This window comes from Elephantulus edwardii, unplaced genomic scaffold (assembly GCF_000299155.1).
Source record: "Elephantulus edwardii isolate Elephantulus edwardi_28Jun2011 unplaced genomic scaffold, EleEdw1.0 scaffold00001, whole genome shotgun sequence".
NCBI classification, from domain to species: Eukaryota; Metazoa; Chordata; class Mammalia; order Macroscelidea; family Macroscelididae; genus Elephantulus; species Elephantulus edwardii.
In genome coordinates, this window is record NW_006399751.1 from 2682135 (window position 1) to 2706120 (window position 23986).

General features: G+C 42.6%; 1 protein-coding gene across 1 annotated transcript in view; it reads right to left on the reverse strand.

Moving 5' to 3' along the window:
- The window catches only part of ZFHX3 (zinc finger homeobox 3), a 185793-nt gene that overhangs the window by 18551 nt on the left and 143256 nt on the right, over nt 1-23986 (reverse strand). Inside the window, exons 5-6 of the mRNA XM_006878643.1 lie at nt 4792-4925; nt 4466-4666 (exon numbers count right to left, since the gene is read on the reverse strand). Of these exons, the coding sequence (XP_006878705.1) occupies nt 4466-4666; nt 4792-4925 (335 nt within the window). The remainder of the gene's footprint in view (nt 1-4465; nt 4667-4791; nt 4926-23986) is intronic.

The window sequence follows — 23986 nt, forward strand, 5'->3', positions numbered from 1 at the left end:
CAGAAGAGAATATTTTTCAAGCCCCCTCATTGGTAAAAGGAAAAGGGACCCACAGAAGACACAGATATAAGATGCAGAGCATAAGCAAGCAGCTGTTACCATAGCAACAGACATATTAGACACTGCAGGTTCCTGAAAGCTGTCTGATAAGGTATTATTAAATGAAGCCTCCTCAAAACACTCTCCATTTACAACTGAACGGAAAGACATTGTGTAGAAAGTAATCTATTTCCATTTATCAGGGTGGAATTTACTTTTAGAGGAATCAAAACTCAATTCAAGTTAGATCCTGAGACCTTGGACTCAGACAGAAAATAGTATTTTCCAGAATGTCTAGCTTTAGATACTTTGGACATAGTGAAGTCAGCCAGGAATTTTCTATTTGATAGATTTTGTCTGCTTTTTCTATTCTGCAGCCAAAGGCTACATCTGACTAGCAAGCTGCCACTCTTACTCCCATTCATCTAGCCATTCAGGGACTAAGAAACATCCCTTTCCTTTTGGAAAGGAACGACGACAGACTGGCCATTTCTTAATGATTATCGTTTAGAAAATGGAGCTCCAATTTGAGGGGCATTTCTCATCCTGCTAATTTCAGTTCCCTGTTCAAGGAACAAACCGAGTTACAGTCAGAAAGCCTAACCAATACTTTCCCAGGGCCAATTTCTTAATAAAATTACAGCAAAATATCCTCCAGAGGCATGATTTTAACCACATATTCATTATGCTCACTTAGTTGTAAAATAATTGCAAATTCTGTTCTAACACCAAACTTCTCAGAGGAAAGACACTGCCATCTATTTTGATTCGTCCACTGCAGAGACAAGACCTCGAGTCCAATTGTCAGTAAAATTCTAGCCTCTCTCTGTGGTATGGCTACAGATTTCCCTCTCCCTCTCTGAGCTCATTTAGTGCTGCTCTCAATTAACAGATGCTCTAGATCTGAATTAACAGATCTATACAGAAATCTTAACAGTGGATCTCTTCCAGTCAGTTGGCCAGCTCGTCGTCCTCCAAATTTCCTAGCACAGACTGGTGAGCATGTCCTGGGTTACATCTGTTAGCTGAAACGTGTAAGCTGGTATCCCACCAATTTCCGAGAACTTGTTGTCAATTCTATCAGTGCAGCATTACCTTATGCTCTTGTTCATATAGTACTTCTTGAAAATTTTCAGTGTAAACAAATTCTTTTTTGCTACAGTGACTCTGTGTATTACTCTATCTTCTTTTGATACTTGCTGGATCGTTCAGATTTTGCCTATAGTACTTCTCAGTATTGCAAGGCTTGGATTTGTTTTTCAGTTCTTCGAGCTTGAAAAATGATGAGTACTTTTCTTTGTATTCTCCAACTGAATAAATAATTTGAGAAGCTGGACTTTATGAAGAATGTGGTATCAAAATTTAAGGAAGATTCAACAACAACCTGCATTATGCAGATTAACACAATGCAACTTTGATATGGTTACATCTCAACACCAAGAAAACAAAAATACTCACCACTTGGTCAATAGGCAATATCGTGATACACAGAGAAAAGATTACATGGCAACACTTTCACCTTACTTGGATCCACAATCAACACCCTTGGCACCAGCAGTCAAGACATCAAAAGATGTACTGCTCTGGGGAAGTTGGCTATCAGCAAAGTGCTGGGAAGGAAGGATGTCCCCTTAAAGACTAAGATGTGTCTGACAAAAGCCAGGGTCTTTTCAGTCATATATGTATTTCTAGGATAGGTTGTTCCTTGGGAAGGTCAGCCAAAGAGAAGACCATCCTCAACGAGGTATACTGACACAGTGACTGCAGCAATGGGCCCAAGTGTGTCAGAGATGATGGGATGGCATAGGACAGGAAAGGGTTCAGATCTGTTTTTCACAGGGTCACTATAAGTCATACTCGACCCAATGGCACTTAACAATAGATAGAAACTCATTATTTGGCTCACGGAAAACCATTTCATGGCTTGAAAACTCGAATAAATAGAGAATAACCTAGTACTGACTCCATCTTTCCATATGAAGAGATGCACCCATATTTATGGAAAGGGTGAAACCTTAAAATTTACATTTCCCAAACCTTTTAATTCATTCCCAAAGCCATTATGTTTTCTTGTTGCTAATTAGCTTCCTATAACCAGCACACTCCTCACAAATTCCAGAAATTTGTGGAAAGCACACCTCCAGTGCCCATCACGGGAAAACAAGGCAAACGCTTTATATGAAGGTACTAAGCACAGATAATAGAAAGGTACGAAGCACAGATACTCAGATCCTTTTTCTACACAATTGATGCTGTCAAGGATTCTTCTACAACAGGATTTCTTAATTAGATTCTATGGTTTTACGTCAAGGAATCCTTATGCTACCTAAACATATAAATGTTTACTTTTATACATGCAGTGTGCACAGAATAATGCAGCATGGCTGATACAAAGCCTTCATCAGTCTCTGCAAGAGTTGAGAATCATTGCTTGAGAAGGTGTGAATTAATAGGCAACTCCCAGAAATGTCTTATGGGCTGATACCCAAGCAGATGCAGTCGCATTCTCTCCTTGGAGAACTTCTGGAGCATGAAGGAGATCCATAATCACCAGACTTACTACTTCAATTATGCTTTACTACTGCTTTTATAAAAATATGACAATACATATTTAAAAATATAATTTGTACTCTTGCTCCTAGGGATGTAGAAAAAAATGTATTTTACCATTTATTATAAAATAGTCCAATTAATATGGGCCCAGAGATCCTAGACTAGATTTATATTAAACATGAAAAATGAACACCTGAGGCAAAGAAAAAAGCCTCTGTTGATACTGCTTCCCTGTCACACTGCATTCTGCTACTTCAGGCTCCTGGTTCTAGTGCACTGGCCACAGGAAGTGTGATGATAAGACTAGGAAAACCGTGCTAGGCTACTCTGTAAAAAGTCTGAGGAAACCTAATTCATGGAAATCACCCAACTCCTTAGAGAATCTTTCAACAATGTTAAGTGTTTATTTGAAAATATCTATGAAAAGTTTTATGGGGGAAATTCAAAGTCAGGTGGTTCAAATCTACCAGTTGCTCATTGGGAGAAAAATGGGTGATCTCCTCTCCGCCTCTGAAAGCCTGATGCAGAGTCAGTTCCAACTTGATGGCAATGAGAGAGAGAGAAATCCTGAAAGAGCTCAGAAATGAAACTAATGCTGGGTGATCTCTGACTTTCCTATTAGCTGCAAAAGTTTTGATAAATTATCAATTCTATTCTGTTCATGTAAACCTTATACACAGACCAAGAAACAGTTGTCCAGATAGAACAAGGGAATGTGGCATAGTTTACAATCAGGAAAAGTGCAAGAGGGTGATCTTGTCTCCATACTGATCAAATTCATATGCTGAGCAAATAACTGAGGTGAACTGTATGTAGAAGAATCTGGCATGAGGACTGGAGGAAGATTTAACTATCTGCTAATGCACAGCCCTGCTTACAGAAAGTGAAGAAGGCTTGAAAATACTTTCTGAAAAGGATCAAAGACTAGATACATTGTTCAACAGGGATTACATTTTACCAACAGGCAACATCATGATGATGATGTTAAGTGCTGTCAAGTTGTAGAAACCTCATAGTGACCTATGAACAAAAGACCTGAACACTTAGATAACTTTAATTGTTTCTACATGTTTTCAGGTCTTTCGTTCATAGAGTTGGCTGTGAGTGGTCTACAACTCAGTGGCACTTAACAAGGACAACAATAACAACTAAAATAATGTCAGGTTAGAAGAAAGAATGTCGTTTCAAAACAAGAAGGGCTCTATCAATCATTGCACAAATAAAACATGGGACATTCACACTATAATTACATTTAGATCTTAGGCATAGTTTGTGAATCATGTTTATGGTGGTTTTGTAAAACCATGTTTCTGAAACTTGCAGGTACAGCAGCAACATGTTCAAAATGCAAAGTCTACATTCATGAATCAACATATCCAACTAACTGACCATTTTCCCTTTTTGTGAATAAAACTATCCACTTGAGAAACTCCAATGTTTACAAGGCCACACAACTGGATTTGGAAAAGTTTGAGTTCAAATCTCACTTTTGCAAGCCTCAGTCTTCTCATCTGTTAATGTGAACATGTCAAACTGTTTCTAAACAAGGTAGTTTAGAGGATGAAATGAGACATATGAATAACCTGGAACTTGCCATGCTCAATAAGGTTTGGAGAATATGAATAATAATTCCATCATATAAACGGTCTATTCCCGTGAGAATGCCAAGTGAGGGTAATGGTCAACATCTGAGGCTCAATCATGTCCAGTCTACGGCTGTGCCACAGAGAACACATCATGGACCCAGGACAATTTTCTGACATTTTCAACTCGATACTGGCTTTCCCTTCCAACATGGAAGTGTCTCGTCCACGCCACTGCTCTGACCGCTGGGCAAAGAAAAGTGGCAGGTTCTAAGCGTGCACTGCCTTACCGTCATGATGAGCTTCTCCACACAGTCAGGGGCCACGCTGTGCAGGTGGGTGAGGTGTAGCTGTAGATGGATTTTGTTGTTCAGCATGTCCTGGCACAGAGGGCAGCGGAGCATGGGCTGCACTGAGTGCTGCGTCATGGCGTGCACCCGAAGCCGGTTGACGTCGGCATTGCTGTATTTGCAGTAGGGACACTGGTACATCTGTAGGGAACAACCACCCCTCTGGCTCAGTCTTCACTTCCTTCTGGCACCTTTTTCTGACCCAAGCCCACCCACCCAAGAGCTCCTTCCCCACCCGTGTCTAACACACACCCCACCAGGCTCACCTGCTCTGCTTTAGTCTCCTCGGATGATTTCGATCGCTTTGAAGACAGAGGAGACTCTGAGCCACCTGGGAAGGAGATGCGTTTAGATGTGGCAGGAGAATCTGTCACCTCCTTCTCGGCTTGGCTGGATGAGGCTGGAAGGGAAAATGGAAGATGTGACAGAGCAGGTTTGTATTAGGTGAAAATCAACATTCAGTTACAGCACAGGATGTTCTGGAAACACCAACGTCCAAGAGGGAAGAGCATCCAGATCGGCTCTGTAAGCATGCTGAGAGAAAAAGGCTACGTTTTTTCCGTACCCCAAGAATTCCAGCCACTACTTTAACTACTAAATACTAGGGACAGGAGATAAATGGAAGAAAAGCATTATGTTGGACTTTACGGTTTTAAGCGAAATTCAGTCTGTTTTGGCATTACTGCTCAAGACCCAGCGTGCTGTGAGGGGCAGCAGGCAGAGGGGGTGGACCACTCACTACCCGTTTTCCCAGTCCCCCACATCCACAGAGTTCCAGACACCCTCTTTATCTGCTGTTCTTACATATAAAAGAAAACCAAATACACGCTCCTTTTTTTGTCCTTGTTCTTGGAATCACACAGTATACCAGACAGCATCATAAATGTAATCTGAGAGAGGTTCATATGGATACATGAATATGTGGAAAAATCAAGTTTGGGTCTAGCAATTTGCTTTTGGAAAAGCAGCAAGAGAGGAGTGGAACTGTAAAAGGCATTGGTCCAAGTTATAATCTAGTCAATGTTGAGGCACAGGAGTTTATTCAGGGTGGGTGGTAAGAGTTTCCTATCTACCTGCCTAAACCATACCATTCACATCCCTCTCCCCAACACAGAGTCAAAACACTAATTAATGTGAACAGCCACTGGGACTTAAGTAGCAAACAGTGGGTATGGGAGTGGCGAGGGAAGCATTTCTCTGAAGCATGGAAAGGGAGCTAGCTGGAGGATTCTGATGCGAAACAGTCATGAGAAGGATTTAATCAGGAAAGGCAGATTGTTGGACTGGGTCATTCCACGGCCTGGAGAGTATCTGACGGCACTCGCTCCTCCTCTGACGTGGCGCTCCAATTTTCATAATGTTGCTAAAAGCAGCAGGAAAGAAATTTCCCAAAAATGGCAGTAAGAAAATACCTATAAAATAATTCGACTCTGTATTTAGGTCACTTGCTTTGAAAGCCTCATCTTCCCTCTTTGTGAAACTGTCTCACCTGGTTGAGCCATCTAGCATGCATTTCCACTTTCCGCTTAACTCTGAAATTTCTTCTGACATGGACACCATGATGCTGTCATTAGAGATGTGTGCTTTAATAAACAATTTTAGAAAATCAATTTTATTCATTAAAATCATCAGGCTACAAAATAATTTAGAGAAAAAGGTTGCTAAATGCAGGAAATATTCCAGGAAGTTGTTGAGCTTCCCAGAATGCTCATCTTGTGACCTTTAACCCCAGTATCTTGGTAACCTGGTCTTCATAAGTTTGTAGGGCATCTATTATTTACACAGTACAAGGACAAGCGTATTATGCACAGACCCCTCCTCCTCTCAACACGCACATTCATAACAGTACTTTAATCTGTCTCGAATCGACTTCAAACCCATTTTGTTCTTAATGGGAGTTATTCATTTTCACTTGAAAGGTAATATATGACGGCTGGATATTTAACGTGATGGACTGGCTACCGATTAACTAGGTGCTGTAACATCGTGGACTGGTTCCCCCATGGCCCGCTTCCCATTTCCCAGCCCCCTGAAGACCTGATACTGCAGACCCTCACATCAGGCTATAGACGCTGCAGGCAGATGGGCCTTTACCTGAATGCTCCCACAACAAGAGTCTTTAATTAACATTCCAGGGACTGAAGGTCCTTCTGCGCCCTTCCCTGAAAGACCCTTCCCTGGGCTCCATCATTTTTACTTGTGCTGAGAGGCTGGCTATCTTCTGTGTATTTGCTGTTCAGAATCTAACACTGGGGAAGGGGTGAGGAAAAAGTGGCATCAGGTGAAATTCCTATGCTTATTTGTCACAGCCATCCTCTGCTGTCCCTACTGCCATCCCAACCAGTGGGCATCTGTTTAGGCTGAGGACTTTTGGTTGGGAAAGAGCTGCTATCTGCTCTTTCTTCCTCTAGAGCAGAGATTACATTCCAAACACCTCCCCTGTCTGTGCCTTAGTCTGACCTGAAACAGCACCTGGTAAACAGCAGTGAGTCTGCCTCTGCCCTTCTCTGGAATGACTACAGGTTGAGCAGTTGTATGACTGAGTGAGCACTGAGGCAACACAGCTCACTCGCAGGTTGCTGGAAGGCACTCTCAGTAACCCAGGACAAAATCCGCTTCCTCATAAGACAAAAGAGCCCGTCCTTCTTCTTCAACACCACACAATGCATTGTGACAAGGTTGTAGAATGAGAATTCTGGTTTCAGAAGCTGCTATCCTTCGCCCTGCATGGAGAGGATAAACTTCTATGATTTTTTCTGTTGTTGTGTTCAACCTCTCAAGCTGCTCTGGAATTCTAAAGCTGCTTTAGGAGTCAGAGCGACAGAGTCCTTATAAACCATTTTTTTTAAAAAAATAAAATTAGCACTCGCTCCCTCATTCTTTCTTCTCAGTAACACAAGCACCCTTCAATCGCATGAAACACTACTACATCCACTGGGGAAAGGCTGCTGTAGCTCACCTCCCTTCTACCCAAGAAAACGAGCATTTTTATTTCATCAACTCTGCCTACAACTATCCACTAGCCACCTGCTGCTCACTAGCTCCTTCTCTGAAAAGAAATCCAAGCCTTGCGTGGAACACATTCCCTTATAAGTAAAACACCCAATTTCAGTTCTGTTTTTCCCCTAGGTGGTGGAGGGACTCCTCCCCTGAATTAGGCTAGCTGCAGCTGACACAGGTACCTCCCTAACATGACCTCAGATGTTAAAACAGTTCCTATCAAAATGTCCTATGTATCAAAACCTTTAATGGAGTTTTGTAGACTGGCCGATGGCTTTGCTAGTAGCATCCAGCTGATGGTAAGGGTATGACAGGCTACAGGCAGGGCCAGATTTTCATAAGCTGCTCTCTCTGACCAACTTCCAAAAGGGGGAAATATTGAAATCTATTTCAACTTCAATTCTATCACTAGCACTCACTGTGGCATAAAAAAAAAAAATGAGGCTGTATAAATACCAAGAGGAAAATACTATGGTTTTTTGGTTTTGAAATTCTAGGAGAGATGTCACAATATAGAAAATACTTTTTTTGTTTGTTTGTTTTTAATGGATTACTGGTCACTCTGAACTAAGATTTCACTAAGAAGCTAAAGGTATAGCCGTTCTAATGGGGATTGTTGTTGTGTACCATTAAGTTGGGACTAATTGGTAGCTGACCCTCCAGTGGGCAGGGAACTGGAGGAGGAGAAAGCTCAGATCTCTCCTGCAGGGCAGCTTGTGGGTTTGCCCTGTGTGCCTTGGAGTTGGCGGCACAACTTTGAACAGCTAAGCCTCTAGAGTTCCCTGTTGAGTAAAACGATACAAAAAAAATTTTTTTTTAGTGTTAAGTGGGGAAAATGATAAAAAAAAAAGTAGTAGTATATGACTGGGAGCCTAGTAGTGGTGAAGAGCTATACTATCATCTCAAAGGCCAGTGGTTTGAATTCACCTGTTTCCCTGCTGAAGAAGATGGGCAATCTACTCGTATGCAGTTTATACCCTATGAGGGTGTGAGTTGGTTCCAACTTGGTGGCATACACATAACATGTAAAAACACAGGCATTAGAAGAAAATGAACATTACAGTAAGTTGATGTCATCATGAACTATTATTTTCCCATTCTGCCATGTTTGTTAGATGTCTTCACGTGTACGACCACCCCATTCTGCCATGTTTGTTAGATGTCTTCACGTGTACTACGACCCCATTCTGCCATGTTTGTTAGATGTCTTCACGTGTACTACGACCCCAAGCAATCTTATAAACAAGACATCTAACCCTTGCTCTATCCTGAGACATCATCATGATAGCCATACAAAAGCCAAGTGTACTTGCTGTGTCGAACTATCTCACTTAAGAGTTTTTTCTCTTCTCTGACACTCGGCTTTTCCAAGCTTGATTTCTCTGTCCAGGGAATGTTGTCTCTGACAACATGCCCAAAGTATGTGAGAGGGACTTTCACCATCCTAGCCTGTAAGGACCACTCTAGTTGCATTTCTTCCAGGACAACTCTATATACTCAGTACTCCTCACTGCCCAACTTTCACATACATAGGAAGCAAGTGAAAATATGAGGGCTTGGAGCAGGCTCACCTTAGTCTTTAAACAGACATCCTTGCTTTTTGGTACTTTGGAGAGGTCCTTGACAACATATTTTCCCAGAACAACTATCTTCTAGATCTTCAATGCTACCATGGGTGTTGATGATTATGCATAATTGTTGACAGCATCAGTCTTTTCACTATCAAGATGATACTTATTGGTCCAAAGGAGAGGATTTTTGTTTTCTATATGTTGAAATATAACCTATATAGAAGTCTTTGCTCTTCAGTAAGCGCTACAATCTTAGTCACTTTCTGGTAGCAAGGTCATGTCATCTGTATCGTGTACAGTGTTAATGAGTCTTCTTCAAATCTTAATGCCACATTCTTCTTCACCGAGTCCAGATTCTTGCATTACTTGCTCAGCATACAGACTAAACAAATACGATGCACCTATTTCCTGATTTAAATCATCTACTGTCTCCTTGTTCTTGTTTGGACAACTGCTCCTCATTCTATGTATAAGTTTCATATGAGCATAATTAAGTGTTCCAAGATTCCTTTTCCTCAGTTTTAGCCATAATTTGTTATTTGTTATTATCCATAGTCAAATACCTTTTCATACTAAATAAAACACAAACAAACATCTTTCTGGTCTTTTTTGCTTTCAACAAAGACCATCTGACATCAGCAGTGGTATCTTTCATGACATGATCTTTTCTAAATTTAGTTTGCATTTCTGGAAGTTCCCTGTTGATGTACTGTTAACACCATTTAAAAATAATTGTCAGTAAAATTTTACTTGCATGTGATATTAATGATACTGTTTGAGAATTTCTACATTCTATTAGATCACATTTTTTTGGATGAGAACAAATATGGATCTCTTTCGGTGAGCTGGTGAGGGAGCTGTCCTCCAGATGTCTTGGCACAGCCTTGGTGAGAACCTCCAGGGCAGCATCTGTTACTTGGAATATGTCGGTTGTTATTCCATCACTTCCTAGAGCCTTCTATTTTTGTCAATGCCTTCAGTGCAGCTTGTACTTCTTTGATCAGTACTATTGGTTTGTGATTATTTTCTACTTCCTGAAATAGTTCAATGTCTTGTACTTATAAACATTATAATGGTCTGACACTCAAAGTATGTTGTTCATTAAAAAAAATTTCTATTTAGAGGCATGTTGTTAGGTGCTGTCAAGTAGGATCCATAGCAGCTCTATGAACAACAGATCTAAATCCTGTCTTATCCTGTGCCATTCGCACAAATTCTGACACTTCAGGCCCACTGCAGCAGTCAAGTGTCAGTCCATCTGATTGAGGGTCTTCCTCCCCTTCACTGAACCTTCACCTTTCCAAATATGATGGCCTTCTCCAAGGAACAGCCTCTTTTAGCAACATGCCCAAAGTATGTGAGACAAAGCTTTATTATCTTCACCTCCAAGGAACACTCTGGCTGCACTTTTTCTAAGTGATACTTGTTTGTTCTTTTGGAAGTCCATGGGATATTCAGTACTCTTCTCCAACGCCACCACAGTTCAAAGGCATCAATTCTTGTGTCATCTTTATTCAGTGTCTGGCTCTCAGATGTATAGCAAGTGATTGAAAAGACCATGGCCTGAATCAGATCCACCTTAGTCCTCAAACTGACATCATTGCTCCTCAATAATCTGGAGAAGTCCCTGACCGCATGGAGACCTTCTCAGTGCAATCAATCTGCTGACTGCTAGCAGTGAGGGTGTTGATTGTGGATCCACGTAAGATGAAGTTGATGACCATTCAGTCTTTTCTTCATCTCTCATTATTGGTCCACTGGTGAGAATTTTTTTCTTGACATTGAGGTGTCATTCATATTGAAGGCTATATTCTTTGATCTCCTGCAGCAAATACTTCAAGTCCTCCTCACCTTTACCAAGCCAAGTTGTGTCATCTGCATAATGCAGGTTACTGATGCATCTTCCTCCAATCCTGATGCCACATTCTTCTTCAGAATCAAGCTTATCGCATAATTTGCTCAGCATACAGATTTAATAGGTACGGAGAGAGGATATAATTTTTGACACAGACCTTTCTGAATTGTAAACCATGTAGTGTTCTCTTGTTCTGTTCACACAACAGTCTTTCAGTCTAGGGATAGGTTTTGCATGAGCACAAATAACTGTTTTGGGATTCCTATTCCCATAATTTGTAATTATCTACACAACACAATCAAATGCCTTTACACAGTCAATAAAGCGTGGACAGACATTCTAATCTTCTGACATCAGTAATGATATCCCTGCTGCCACAACCTCTTCTAAATTCTGCTCGAACTTTGGGCAGTTCTTCATTTGTGTATTCTTCTAGTAATTAAAAAAAATTAATGATCCTCAGTATTATATTACTTGCATGTAATATTGACATTGTTTGATAATTTCCACGTTCTCTAGATCACCTTCCTTGGGAATGGGAACCAGTGTGCATCTCTTCCCATCAGCGGGCCAAGCAGCTATCCTCCAGACTCCCTGACGACAGACTAGAAAGCACATACAGGGCAGCAGCTGTTACCTGAAACATGTCAATTGATAACAATTCCTGGGACCTTATTTTTTGCCAACACCTTCAGTGCAGCTTCACCTTCTTCATCACCATTGGCTCTTGTTTAAATGGTACTTTTTGAAATTTTTCAGTGCCAGTCAATTCTTATTTAAAAATAATCACTATAAGGATATATAAAGAATTAATAAATCTTATTACCTAGAGGGACAAGGTCAGAAATGGACAGAAACAGATGGGTAGGAATAACCCTTCAATATACCGTGTCTTTTCATATTATTTTACTTATGAACAATGTAAAAAAAATTACCTATTGAAACAAAATTTAAAATTTTCAAACATTTGAGGTTTTAAACTATCTAAAGACAAAACTGAAAGCCCCATTTGTAATAAGTCTTACCCAATTTCTTATTTAAAAAAACACCTTTTATTTTGTATACTTTTGTCTTTTAATATTATTTTTTATTTACTGTTGCAATTTTCTTCCCTGCCCCTCCCCTGCAATGCATCCTTTGTTCTAGATTGTTCTCATACATATAATGCAGCATAATCATATATTCCTTTTAAGCAGTTTTCTCCCTCATCTGTTCTAAGACAGTGTTCACTATCCACTCTTTCCCCATTCTCTCCCCCTCCCCCCTAGTCTGTCCTATTTTGTAACGGTGGTATTATGTGGTATTTGTCCTTTTGTGACTGAGCCATTTCACTTAGCATAATGTCCTCCTGGCTTTGCCATGTTGTGTAATATTTTATGAGTTTGTTGTTTTTCAATGCTATGCACGCAGTATCCCATTGTGTGACTGTTACCATAGCTCTTCTATCCATTCATTTCTGGATGGGCACTTGGGCTGCTTCCTTCTCTTTGCTGTTGTGAATAATGCAGCACCAAACATGGGTACCCATACTTCTGAGTCATGTCTCTGGTTTCTTTAGGGTATGTTCCCAGTAGTGGAATTGCTGAGTTAAATGCATTTCTATTTCCAACTTTTTGGGAAAGCACCAGACTGTCTTTCATAGTCGTCAAAGCATTTTACATTCCCACCAACAGTGACTTAAGAGTTCCAATCTCTCCATAACCTCACTTAGCATTTGTTGTTTGCTTCCCTGTTGAACTCTGCTATTGTTGCTGGGTAAGATGATATCTCATAGCTGTTTTAATTTTAATCTCTCTGATAGCTGGGGATTAGTGTCAGCCAAGTCTTTTTGGTGTAGTGCCTGGGTATTCCCTCAACCTTCTTTTGATGCTTCCTAAATCATTCAAGACTTTGCCCATAGTGTCCTTTAGTATTACAACTCAAGCTTGCCTTTTTGTTTTTTCAGTTCTCTCAGCTTGCGAAATACTCAGTGGGTTCTTCCTTTTTAATTCTCCAAATCCAGTTCTCTGCATATTCCATGGTAATAGTCTGCTTTGTCTTCTTGAGCATTTGGATTCATACCATGCAAAATATCCAGTGATATTTTTCCCCAAGCTGCTCCTTCGAGGCAAGGATTTTGAGACTCCATCTCAATACATACATATATACTCCGTACATATTGTAGGCCTGCACCAGGAGGGAAGAGCAGTCTTTGGAGAAGGATATCAGGCTTGGAAGGGTCAAGGGACAGTACAGGAGAGGAAGACCTCAGATGAGATAGATTGACACAATAACTGGAGTAATCAGGGTAGCTGTGCTAGAGACAGTGAGACTGGCTCAGGATACAGCAGGGTTCAGAGCTATTGTGCATGGGGCGCTATGAGCTGTAGTTGACTCAATGTCACATAATAACAACAGTTAAAGAAATTCTTCTCATAGGTTATATGAAAAGGTAATTTAAAGCACAATAAATGTTCCATATGCAACACACCATCTAAGTCATTTCTGGCTCATAGCAACTTGCCTTCGGGTTTCTGAGGTTGTAAATATTTCTTAAATTTTGATCTGAGTTAAAGTTTACAAAGCTTATAGTATTTTCAATCACTCATGCACGGTCTGTTCCATTACATCAATTACAATCCACAGTGTGTGATCAGCCATTCATTCCACAGTGTTATTTCCCTTCACCTGTCTGAGTATTGTTTCTCAAAAAAAATCCTTGGTGACTGTAAGGTCAGAAGTGACTCAGCGGACCCTCCAGCGGGGTTTCCAAGGCTATGAACTGTGTGAGAGGAGACTGCCACCTTTCTCCCTGGTAGCGGCTGGTGGATTTGAACCAGTGGATGTGGTTATCAGTGCAACTCCCTATGGTGTAAGTCACCAGAGCTCCCTTAGTAACTGTTTATTATCTATTCATTTTCCACTCCTTCCTTCTCTTCCTGCACACCTCTGCACATTTAAACGTTTATAATTGAGGGCTGTGAACCTGAACAGGAAGAACGTGCTCATCTTTCTCCCAAGGAGTTGCTGATAGATTTGAACCAATGGAGACGCTCAGCCTTTTGGTTATCAGCACAGTACATTACAGACCATACAGCAGAGGCCCTTTGGCATTTCAAAGGGGATAAGAACACGGCAGGGAGCCCCTAGTGCACACACATCCCACAGGCCCACTGCTGTGGGGTCAGGTCTGACACAGTGACCCTGTCCCTCGGGTTTCTGGGGCTGTGGATCTTTATGGCAGCATTTTGCCCATTTTTATCTCCTGGAATGGCTAGAGATTCAAACCACCAACCTTCTGGGTAAGTTTGACATATTACGCAAGAGGCCACCAGAGTTCCTGGTAGGTACTAGAAATGCCAGGTCAAACCTCTGCTGAAATTTAATAGCTAGCAGGCAAGCTGGGGATTACATGCCAAACAAACTTCTAAAAAAGCACTTGTTCAACTAGTCAGGTATGATGGCCGCCCACCCTCCTCCCTGCCAAGTCTGAGACGTGCCGCTGTGTCTCTGGTGTGCACCTTCTCCCGCCCTGCCCTGGAGTTGGAACCCACGCACAGCTGACCCTTCAGTGGTTTTCAGAGCCTCTCAGTCACCCTGGCTGTGACTATCCATCTTTCTCCCATGAAGCTCCTGCTGGATTTGAACCACTTGCCTCTGTGTTGGCAGCACAACTCTTTATACATCAGTCCATCAGAGCTCATCCCTGACATGTACTATAGAAAAACAAAGTAGGTTCTCAGGCCCATAGACACTATTTGTCCCTGAACTGTGAGAAGTCAGCCTTATTGTCAGTTTTAACTAACAAAGACAAACACTAAGAAAGGCAGATCAAGTCATGATTCCTAACTTTATTCTCTTAGCTGCCTCCACAATCCAGGCAAAAAAAAAAAAAAAAGTTAAATTTTATAAAGAAGCAAACTCACTGAACGGCTTCCTTATTTGAAAAAAAAAAAAAAAAACAAACAACACCAAACCAAACCATTTACATGTGGAGATGTGAACTTCCAAACATTCCTGACTTTTTCATTTCTCTCCAAGAGCTAGTTAACTTCTAAAAATAATCACTGAAAAAGTTTTCCCTCCTTTCACACTAATTAGAGGGAGCAGGAAGGAGTGCCTATCCGGATTCGTGTTGGGTTTGGGGTGGTTTTATTTTTTTCCATTTTTCAGAAACTGTTTTGATACTTTGAAGCACACACAGTAATTCAAAACTAGCAGAGCTACCTGCAGAAGGTGATTGAAGGAAGAGGTAATGGCAGGATCATCTGGCTTATAGTGACGCGCTCTGGAAGGGCCGGCCTTCTACCTGCACCTGACACACACACTCTTCACAGGTACCTGTCCGCACCCAGCCTTTCCTAACAGAACCAAGATCACGGAAATGCTGACTACTGACAACCTGAGTCACACGGGCAGTCCCCCAGCCTGCCAACACGTTCCTCATTTCTCATCTAACAGCTTGGCCTGGAAAAGTCTAAAGCAAAGCGAGGCATAACACTGCTGCTTCGAGAAGAAACCTGGACAGAAGCTAGAACTAGAGAACCAGGTTCTGATCATCAGTCAAGACAGACATTTTACTGACAGAATTTGTTATTTCTGAGGAAAAAAAAAATCATGTCCTCATCCTTCAGTGCACCAAGAGGATTCTCACATGGGAGGCACGGCGTGCTACCGGCCAGCCTCTCTCGGGCCAGAGGCTTCTTTTTGGGGAGGCCCTCAAGCAGTTTCCATTACTGGGAAGTTTCTTCTGCATTTCCTTGCTTTATGGTAAAGTGGCACTTGGAGTAAGCGTTCACCACAGTGCTGACCCTCTTCCTTCCTGAGGACCCAGGGTGAGCATGGGATGCTGCCTGACATCTGATCCCCGAAGAGGCCAAAGGAAGCCAACCCCACTTCTCCACCTTCAGACTCTCTGCTCAAGAACCACTGACAGCCCTTCCATCTAAACTCTCATCTCCCAAACCAGCAACCTAATGGAGGAGCCAATTAAATGATTATTAATTCATGCTGCTTTCCGTAAGCCAGAAGTTCTCATCGCTGCACGTTCCGTAAACCAGCCTGCCACCTGCCCCAGAAATTTATAGCAATCTCTTATCTATTTGTATCAACTAAGGGAAGAAACATTCACATCACCCCACAGTCAGTGTCTGATTTGAGAGAACCACCCCAGCACACGAGAGACACGGAGTGTCACCAGATCGGAAAGTAGTCACATAGCTCCTGATTGTAATTAAAAGCCAGCCACAGTGTATGCGTTGGACAGCCCTTCTCCAGCTTCTGGTGGACAGTAAAAACACAATGTTTCCAGAAGGGAACCTGCACTCTGCAGTCTTCATACTGCTGTTGAACGTGGAGCGCCTCCTGACATTGACGGCTGCTCCATCCGCAGAGATCTGGCTGGGCTTCCTCTTCACGTCGCATCAGTGTGGGGCTACTGCACCTGCTAAAGTGGACGCATACCGCGAATCCTCTTCCTCTAACACAGAGACAACAGCTCCTTTCCAGGGTCAGCATGGTCTCAAAGCCATGATATTGGTCTCATTCTGCCTTCCAACCAAGCACTCAGGACGTGTTCAGAGAGGAGCTGCAGGGCGGGTATGACGTGGAGGCATGAATGTCCCTTTGAGGGACAACTTTCACACCATGAGGAAGAGCAGCAGTCTTCCTCCTCTCCTCCCCACAGTCTAGCCTCGCAGGTTAAGAACCGTCACATCTGAAGGCACTCTCATTCTCTGTAAGCGCAGGCTGGGTCCTAGGACAACACCCTGGAGAGCATTTTAGAGAACTGTACCTACTTTAAAAAGCAGGAGCTCTGATGGCGCAATGCATAGGGAACTGTACTCGTAACCCAAAGGCAGCCCCTCTCCGGTGGTTCAAATCCACCAGCAGCTCCACGGAAGAAAGATGTGCAGTCTCCTCTCCTGCAGCCCACAGCCTCAGAAAATTCACTAGAGGATCAGTTATGAGGTGGTTTCAACGCAGTGACAATGGGACAGAGACACTCAGACAAGCAGAATGTTCTTAGACAGTGGGCAGAATGAGAGATGGAGAGCTCACCACTTCACGTCTTCTTGTAACTGAAAAGGATTTCAACGAACACTTGAGTTCTACCACAAATGGGCCTAACTGTGCTCCGGTAAAAGATCTTTTGCTCCTTTAACTCAAATGTCAACTAGACAGGCCAGCACGCTGAAAATCCAGACTCTCTTGTGTACTTTTTGTTTTTTAAGATTTTATTTACTAATAAAGATAAATCCATTTGAAGACTGAAAGACAAGGACAGAGAGGCACATTCAGGGTTTATTTTTAAAACTCATGTTTTGAAACTAACTCCCAAGTCTCTGGTCTTCCGTCCTTGTGTCCTGCCTCTGACTATCACACTGACCAACCTAGGACCCAAATCACAGCTGCCAAGACTCAGACCTGCTTTCTGGCCCCTCCAGAAATAGCATGTGCCTTTGAGAAAAACCTAGAACGTCTATCATCTGAGAGGTATAAACGACTTGCTGTCTGCTTCCAAAAAAAGTTGGTCTCAAAATGTCACATGCCCCTTTCAGATTACAGCCCAAAGGTTCTCAAATCTAAGCATACTTCGCAATCCTTGGAGATTTTGTTAAAACTCAGATACACGGGGTCCCTCACCTGCCACTTTCAGTCACAGCAAGTCTGATTCACAGAAGTCTATGTCCAGTATGTTCACAGGTCATGCTGGCCCAGGGACCACACTTTGAAAACCACTGTCAGAGCTAAACTTTGCAACTGGCAGGAGACATCTCACTTTATGCTCTTGCAGCAATCAGTGGAGAAATCTTTGTCCACATGCTCCTATCTGCCTATTTCAGATGACTGTTAACATAACACTTCCATCATCTCAACTCAGGTTCTAAGAACCAAACTTGATCTTAAAGCTAGGTGTGTTTCTCTATACCACCGCCCCTCCATACCCTGGGTGCATTTCCCCCAAGAGAGACCTGTTTATTCTTTTGGCAGTCAGGGATGTCCGGTACTCTGTCAACACCATCATTCAAGGACATCAATAATTGTTGTCCTCCTTATCCATCCAAAGACCCAAAAAAGTGATGAGCCAGTGAAGGACTGTGATCAAGCAAAAAGCAAGCCAGATCCACAGGCCTCTTTAGATACCTGATGTCAGTCACATTTCCAATTAAATAACCTTCCCCCACCCTTGATTCTAAGTTTGCTGGGTTTTGGTGTTTTCCCCCTGCCAATGCCTTTGGTGAAGCTTGGACTGACTTCTTCAGCACTGTGGTTGTTGTGTACCATAGTCAGAACCGACGCGTAGCTGAGCCTCTGGCAGGTTTTCAGAGGCAGTTAATCTCACGGGAGGAGAAAACCCATCCTTCTCTCGAAGAGCAGCTGGTGGATTTGAACCATATGCCTTCAGGATTGCAGTGCAGCTTCTTGCCACTAAACCACCAGAGCTCCCTCTACTGGGTCTTAATCATATGACACCTCTTGAAATGGTTCCGAGTTTGGTACAGTGACTCCTTCCATTTTCTTTTGATGCTTCCTGCATCATTTCAGATTTTGCCCACAGAATCCGTCAATTTATTAAGTCTTGAATTTATCCATCAGTTCCTTCAGCTTGAGAAATGCTGCGTCTGTTATCTCTCTTGGTTTTCTAGCTCCACCTCTTTGAGCATATTGTCAGGAAAACCCCACTCTTGGACAAGTAAGCTAAGAAAGGTCAACAAAAGAAAGGGAGATCCTCAACACAAACATAGTGACTGTAACAATGGACTTGAACATGGCAAAGATCAGAAGACCATGCAGAACAGAAGGCTTTGATCTGTTGTTTACAGGGTCGTTAGGAGTCACACTGGTTCATATGGCACCCAATACCGACAACTAATCCAGTTTAGCTTCAGGAAGATTACACTGCTAAGACTGTCTTTCCAGATACGGTCACAGTCACAGGATGCAGCTGGACATGGACTCTGGAGACACTACTGAGCCCTCATTTCAGTCTGAGGGGGATACACAAACCCAGTAAGCCAGCAGTCTGGGGTGAGGGCAGACCCCACACCGTGGGTCTCTGCTTTCTCAGGGAAAAGCCTCTCTGGAGGGCCTGGCACCTCTAAGAGGAAATGGTGCAAACCTCTGCTGACCTCATGGATGCTATCGCCTGTGCTACATCTTCATAGGAAAAAACAATGCTAAGTCCTACAGCAGTAATATCTTCTGCACTGATTCCCAGAGCAGGAAAAGCACCTGGAAGGTCTTTGTGCTGAAACTGGAAAAAACCCAGAGGTGTGAGAGGTCAGACCAAACAGGCATGTGGCTCCTTCTGGGGCCAGGCCAAAAGTAACTGACAGAAGTTCATCCAAACCTTCACCTAATTAGATCTTAACTAGGCGAGTTAGGGTCGCTGAGTCCTAACTAGCAGAGACCCTTAAATATTGGAAAACAATACTCTACCATTGTTTTCTCCATTCCAAACCTATCTTCCTAAGGTACTAAAATTTAAAGGAGTGAAATGGAATGTCAAAATAAACACAACAACTCTTACAGTACGGACATAGGTACTCTAGTGCTCCGCAACCTCACAAATTAACTTGCCCTGTAACCCACCAAGGGCTTCTTTCTGCTCATTCAGATGCCACAGGAACGTGTGAGAATTTGTACTTAAGGAAGACAGACACCACTCAGCTCAGCTGGAAACAGGACTAATTCTTCACTGCCCTCAGAGCACTGAGAAGGCGGGAAAGAGGTCCCCTTGGAACTGAGAACTGGACAGAGTGCTATCAAATTAGCCTGCGGGGAAACCCCACGCAAATCCTGTTTTCATCAGCGCTTCTCCTGGCTGCAGTTCTCTGCTCAGTTCTCTCTGCTCTGCACTCTGGCGACAAGGCCTGGCACACCTCTGAGAACTCCGCACCGGCTCATGTTTCCACGTGCTGTCTTCCTGTGGTCACACGCTCCTTACTCGAAGCTGGCAGTCCCCTTCACTAGGACCCAACTTCAGTTTTCAGTATGATTTCGGTTTTCTCCGATGCCAGTGAGGCAGCAGCCTCTACTAACAGGGCTTCTCGGGGCCTGGAGGGATGAGACCTCTGAGGCCTCATCAGAGTCTAGCACATGGTTAGGAGCTAAAACACCTTTCGTAAAGATTTCTCAGAGACGCCATTAAAAAACACCAAGAAGCTATCCAGTGACAGCAAAGTGAGGAGAAAGGCCTGGTTTTCAGAACCAAGAGAAATACCTTCCAGTTGCCTTTTCTGCCTGACATAGGGCTGATGTCTGCGAAGATCAAAGTAGAACAGCTTGAACATCAAGTGTTAGTGGCCGTGGTGATCTACCCAATTGAGTTCAACGGCACGTTGACAGTAAGTACACGAATGCTTGCAGCTGCTCGGAATTTCAAAATGGCCTCTGCCCCTAAGAACTGATGATTCTATTTGACAACGGAAGAAAGAGGAGTTCAAGTCTTTCCTTTCCATTCTTCACTTAATAAGAGGAAAACATGCTTGGTGTTTGTCAGCATTTCCCCATAATTTGGGGAATACCCTTGACCCAGTTTAGTCACAACTCTGACACCCATCCATTTACAATCCATAGTTCTTTCTTCCCTTGTGGGCAGAGTCAATACCACACCCAGGAAGGATGGGAGAGCCTCCAAAAGTGCTCAGATGTCTCTTTGAGAAAGGACACATGGTTTGGTGTTATTTTAAAATAACTATAGCTGTGGTCTTTATACAAGAAGTAATTCCATCAACACAAACCATGAGAAGATCGTAGGAAATATCAGTTAACATAATTCCTTAGTTAAAATGATATGCAGATCAACTAATTATCTATTTGTGTTTATTGACTGTGTAAAGGCATCTGCCATGTGCATCATAACGTACTGTGGCTAACATCTACAGGAGCGGGAATCCCAGCACACTTAATTATGCATACCTAGACTGAGCTGTTGTCCAAAACAGAGCAAGAGAACACTACGTGACTTACAAGTAAGACAGGTATGCATCAGGCAGGGCTGTATCCTTTCTCCAAAGCTATTCAATCTGCATGCTGAGCAAATCATTCAAGAAGCCAGACTTTAGGAAAAAGAATGTGGTGATATCAGAGGAAGACTCATCAACAACCTGCCTGACGCAGATGACACAACCTTGCTTGCTGAAAGCAAGAAGGACTTGCAGTGTTTACTGCAGACAATTAAAGACTGCAGTCTTCAGTACAGATTACCACTCAACATCAAGACAGACATCCTAACTGCAGAGCCAACAGGCAACGTCATGACAGACGGAGGAAAACTTGAAATCAATGACTTCATCTTGCTTAGATCCACAGTCAACACCCTTGGTACCAGCAGTCAAGAAATTAAAAGACATGCAGCAGTCAATGTCCTCTCCAATGTGTTAAGGGGTAATGATGTTAGCTTAAGGACTAAAAGGCACCTTATCCAAGCCTCTGGTGCTACAATCCCAAAGGCACATGGTTTGAGGGCACCAGCTGGTCCATGGGAGATGGATGAGCAATTAACTGCCTCTGAAAACCCACTGGAGGGTCAGCTATGGGTCAGTTCCAATTCGAGTACCCATAGCAACAACAACAACAACTCAAGCCATGGTCTTTTTAATTGCTAGAAACGCATCTGAAAGTTAGATGATGACTAAGTAGGACAGACGAAGAATCAATGATTCCTTTTAGTTGTGTTATTGAGAGAAGAGTACTGAATAGCCCATGGAAGCAAAAAGAACAAACAAGTATGTCCTAGAGAAGGTACAGCAGGGGTAAAGCTTGGATAGGAAAGCTGCCTCTCATGTATTTTGGGCCTACAGTTAAGAGGCGCGAGTCTCTGGAAAAGACATTATGCCAGGAAAGGTGGAGGGTCAGAGAACAAGAAGATGACTCGATGAGCTGGGTTCGCACAGTGACTGCAGCACTGGGCTCAGGCATATCTGCGATGATGAGGGGCACAGGATAGACAACGGTTTAGGTTCACAGAGTCTGTGTCAGTTGTACTCAAATCACCAGCGTCTAACAACTGCAGTGCTGAGCAACTATCTGCTTCTTAAACCTTCATTTTTATTGCCCTTTCTCTTTACCCTTGACAGTAATTCTCATTATACTCTACTACTCTTACATGCTAAATGTGACTTCCCTTCTAGAAAGAAAATTCCTTATTTTTCTCAGATGCCATATTTATCTTAGGTACCTGCATTTCCAAGTATGTACTCAGTTGACAAGGTCCCCTGTCCTCCTTGCGACTGCAATAAAAATTCTCCAAGCCAAGACCCCTGACTTAATGGAATTCACGTGAGCCCAGTTACCTTACCACACAGCGTGAAATATTTTTTAGTTCTCAACATAAAAATGGTTTATTTGTTTTAAATTGTCAGGAAGGATCCGGGGTATTAGGGGGTTGGGGCTAAGGGTTAGTTGGGAAAGGAACAAGTGGATTTTGGAAAAGCTGACTTGGGACACAGTTCTGATGTGGGTGTGAAAATGTAAAATCGTAATAGTTTTCTTTGACAGGATCGTGAGCCACAAAGAGGCCACAGAGCCAGGTGCCCAGAACTCCCAAACATGCACCTTATTGCAGAGACTTATTCTAGGGTAATGTGGAGAAGTGGAACCAAATACTATAAGGACATTATGACTTCTGTGTGGTCATGGTGGTGGCGAATGGCTTCATCCTGTCTATGATAGAATTCCAGTACAGTGCCTCTCCAAGACCCCACATGTGCCTCCAAAGACTTTCTCTGAGTCCGAAACTGGCCTGACAAGGTTTGATAATATTCTACTATCATTTCTACTCCAGTTATGGTTTTTATTGTGTTACAGAACTGCAAACACGTTAGCCCAACCTACTATTTTAGAGATTTGGAAACAGGTTCAGAGACCTGGGGACACACGTCTAATCTTGGAGGACCAGACCTGGAGCCCAGGACTTCTACGAGCCCAGTGCTTTCCTAATGCATTCTGGCTTTCTCCCTGCATCTATTTTCTTTTGTCTTTTGATTTTTTTTTAAAGAATTTTTTTAGTCCCTTTCCATTCCCTAATACAGAATGCATTTCAGACACGAGTTCTTCATAGAAATGGCACCCAATTTATACAAAGCTGTAAACAACAGAGGGAGGGGGACTGGTAATAGATTTCCTCCAAGATGTGCCTGACCTGCTTTTTTTTCAACCTAAGTAATTTGAAAGGCAGTGGGTCTGCAGGAATTATTCATACACAGCAAGAGCTGTACACTATACATTTATGTTAAACATGTCAAATCCGATTGAAATCATGCCTGCCAGCACCACGTTCCATAAACACACTTTCCCTCACAGTCACCCAGACTTTGCTAGCCCATTAATACCTCCTTTAATAGCACTCTTCCATAGATTCAAATCAGGAACGCTCCGCTGCACTAATTGCTCTATGTTAGGTGAGCATCATGGATTTAAAAAAAAATAATAATAATAAAATCCCTTCAGGCTATTCCTCCAGAAAAGCACTCAAACAATAATTCTAATTCAAAATTTTACAAAAACATAAGCCTGAAATGTGAGTTAGGGATTTTGGAAGTATCATCATGGTGTTACTTTAAATCAAGTCATTTCTCCATCTTTGGTACTTTTAAAATTTTTTTAGTGTTTGTTCTTAAAGCACCAATACCCCCCTGATCATATTGTCTCAAATTAGCTTGACTAGACCCAGCCTAGTGCTCTGTGGTTGGAAACTATGGCAGTTGTTGTTGTTATACACCATCGAGTCGCTTGCGACTCATAGTGACCCTATGTACAAGAGCCCTAAATGCCGTTCTATCCTGTGCAAACCTAGCCATCTAAAACACACTTATTCCCACCACTCCACTCACAGAAGCGATCCATCTCATCGAGGGTATTCCTCTCCACTCTCCCAAACATGATGTCCCTCTCCAAGGACCAGTCCCTCCTTGCAACATGCCCTAAGTATGTCAGACGAATCCTTGACTCCAAGGAGCATTCTAGCTTCACCTTCTCCAGGACAAACCTGTTTGTTCTCCTAGCAGTTCATGGTTATCTTCAACACTCTTCTCCAGCACCACAGCTCAA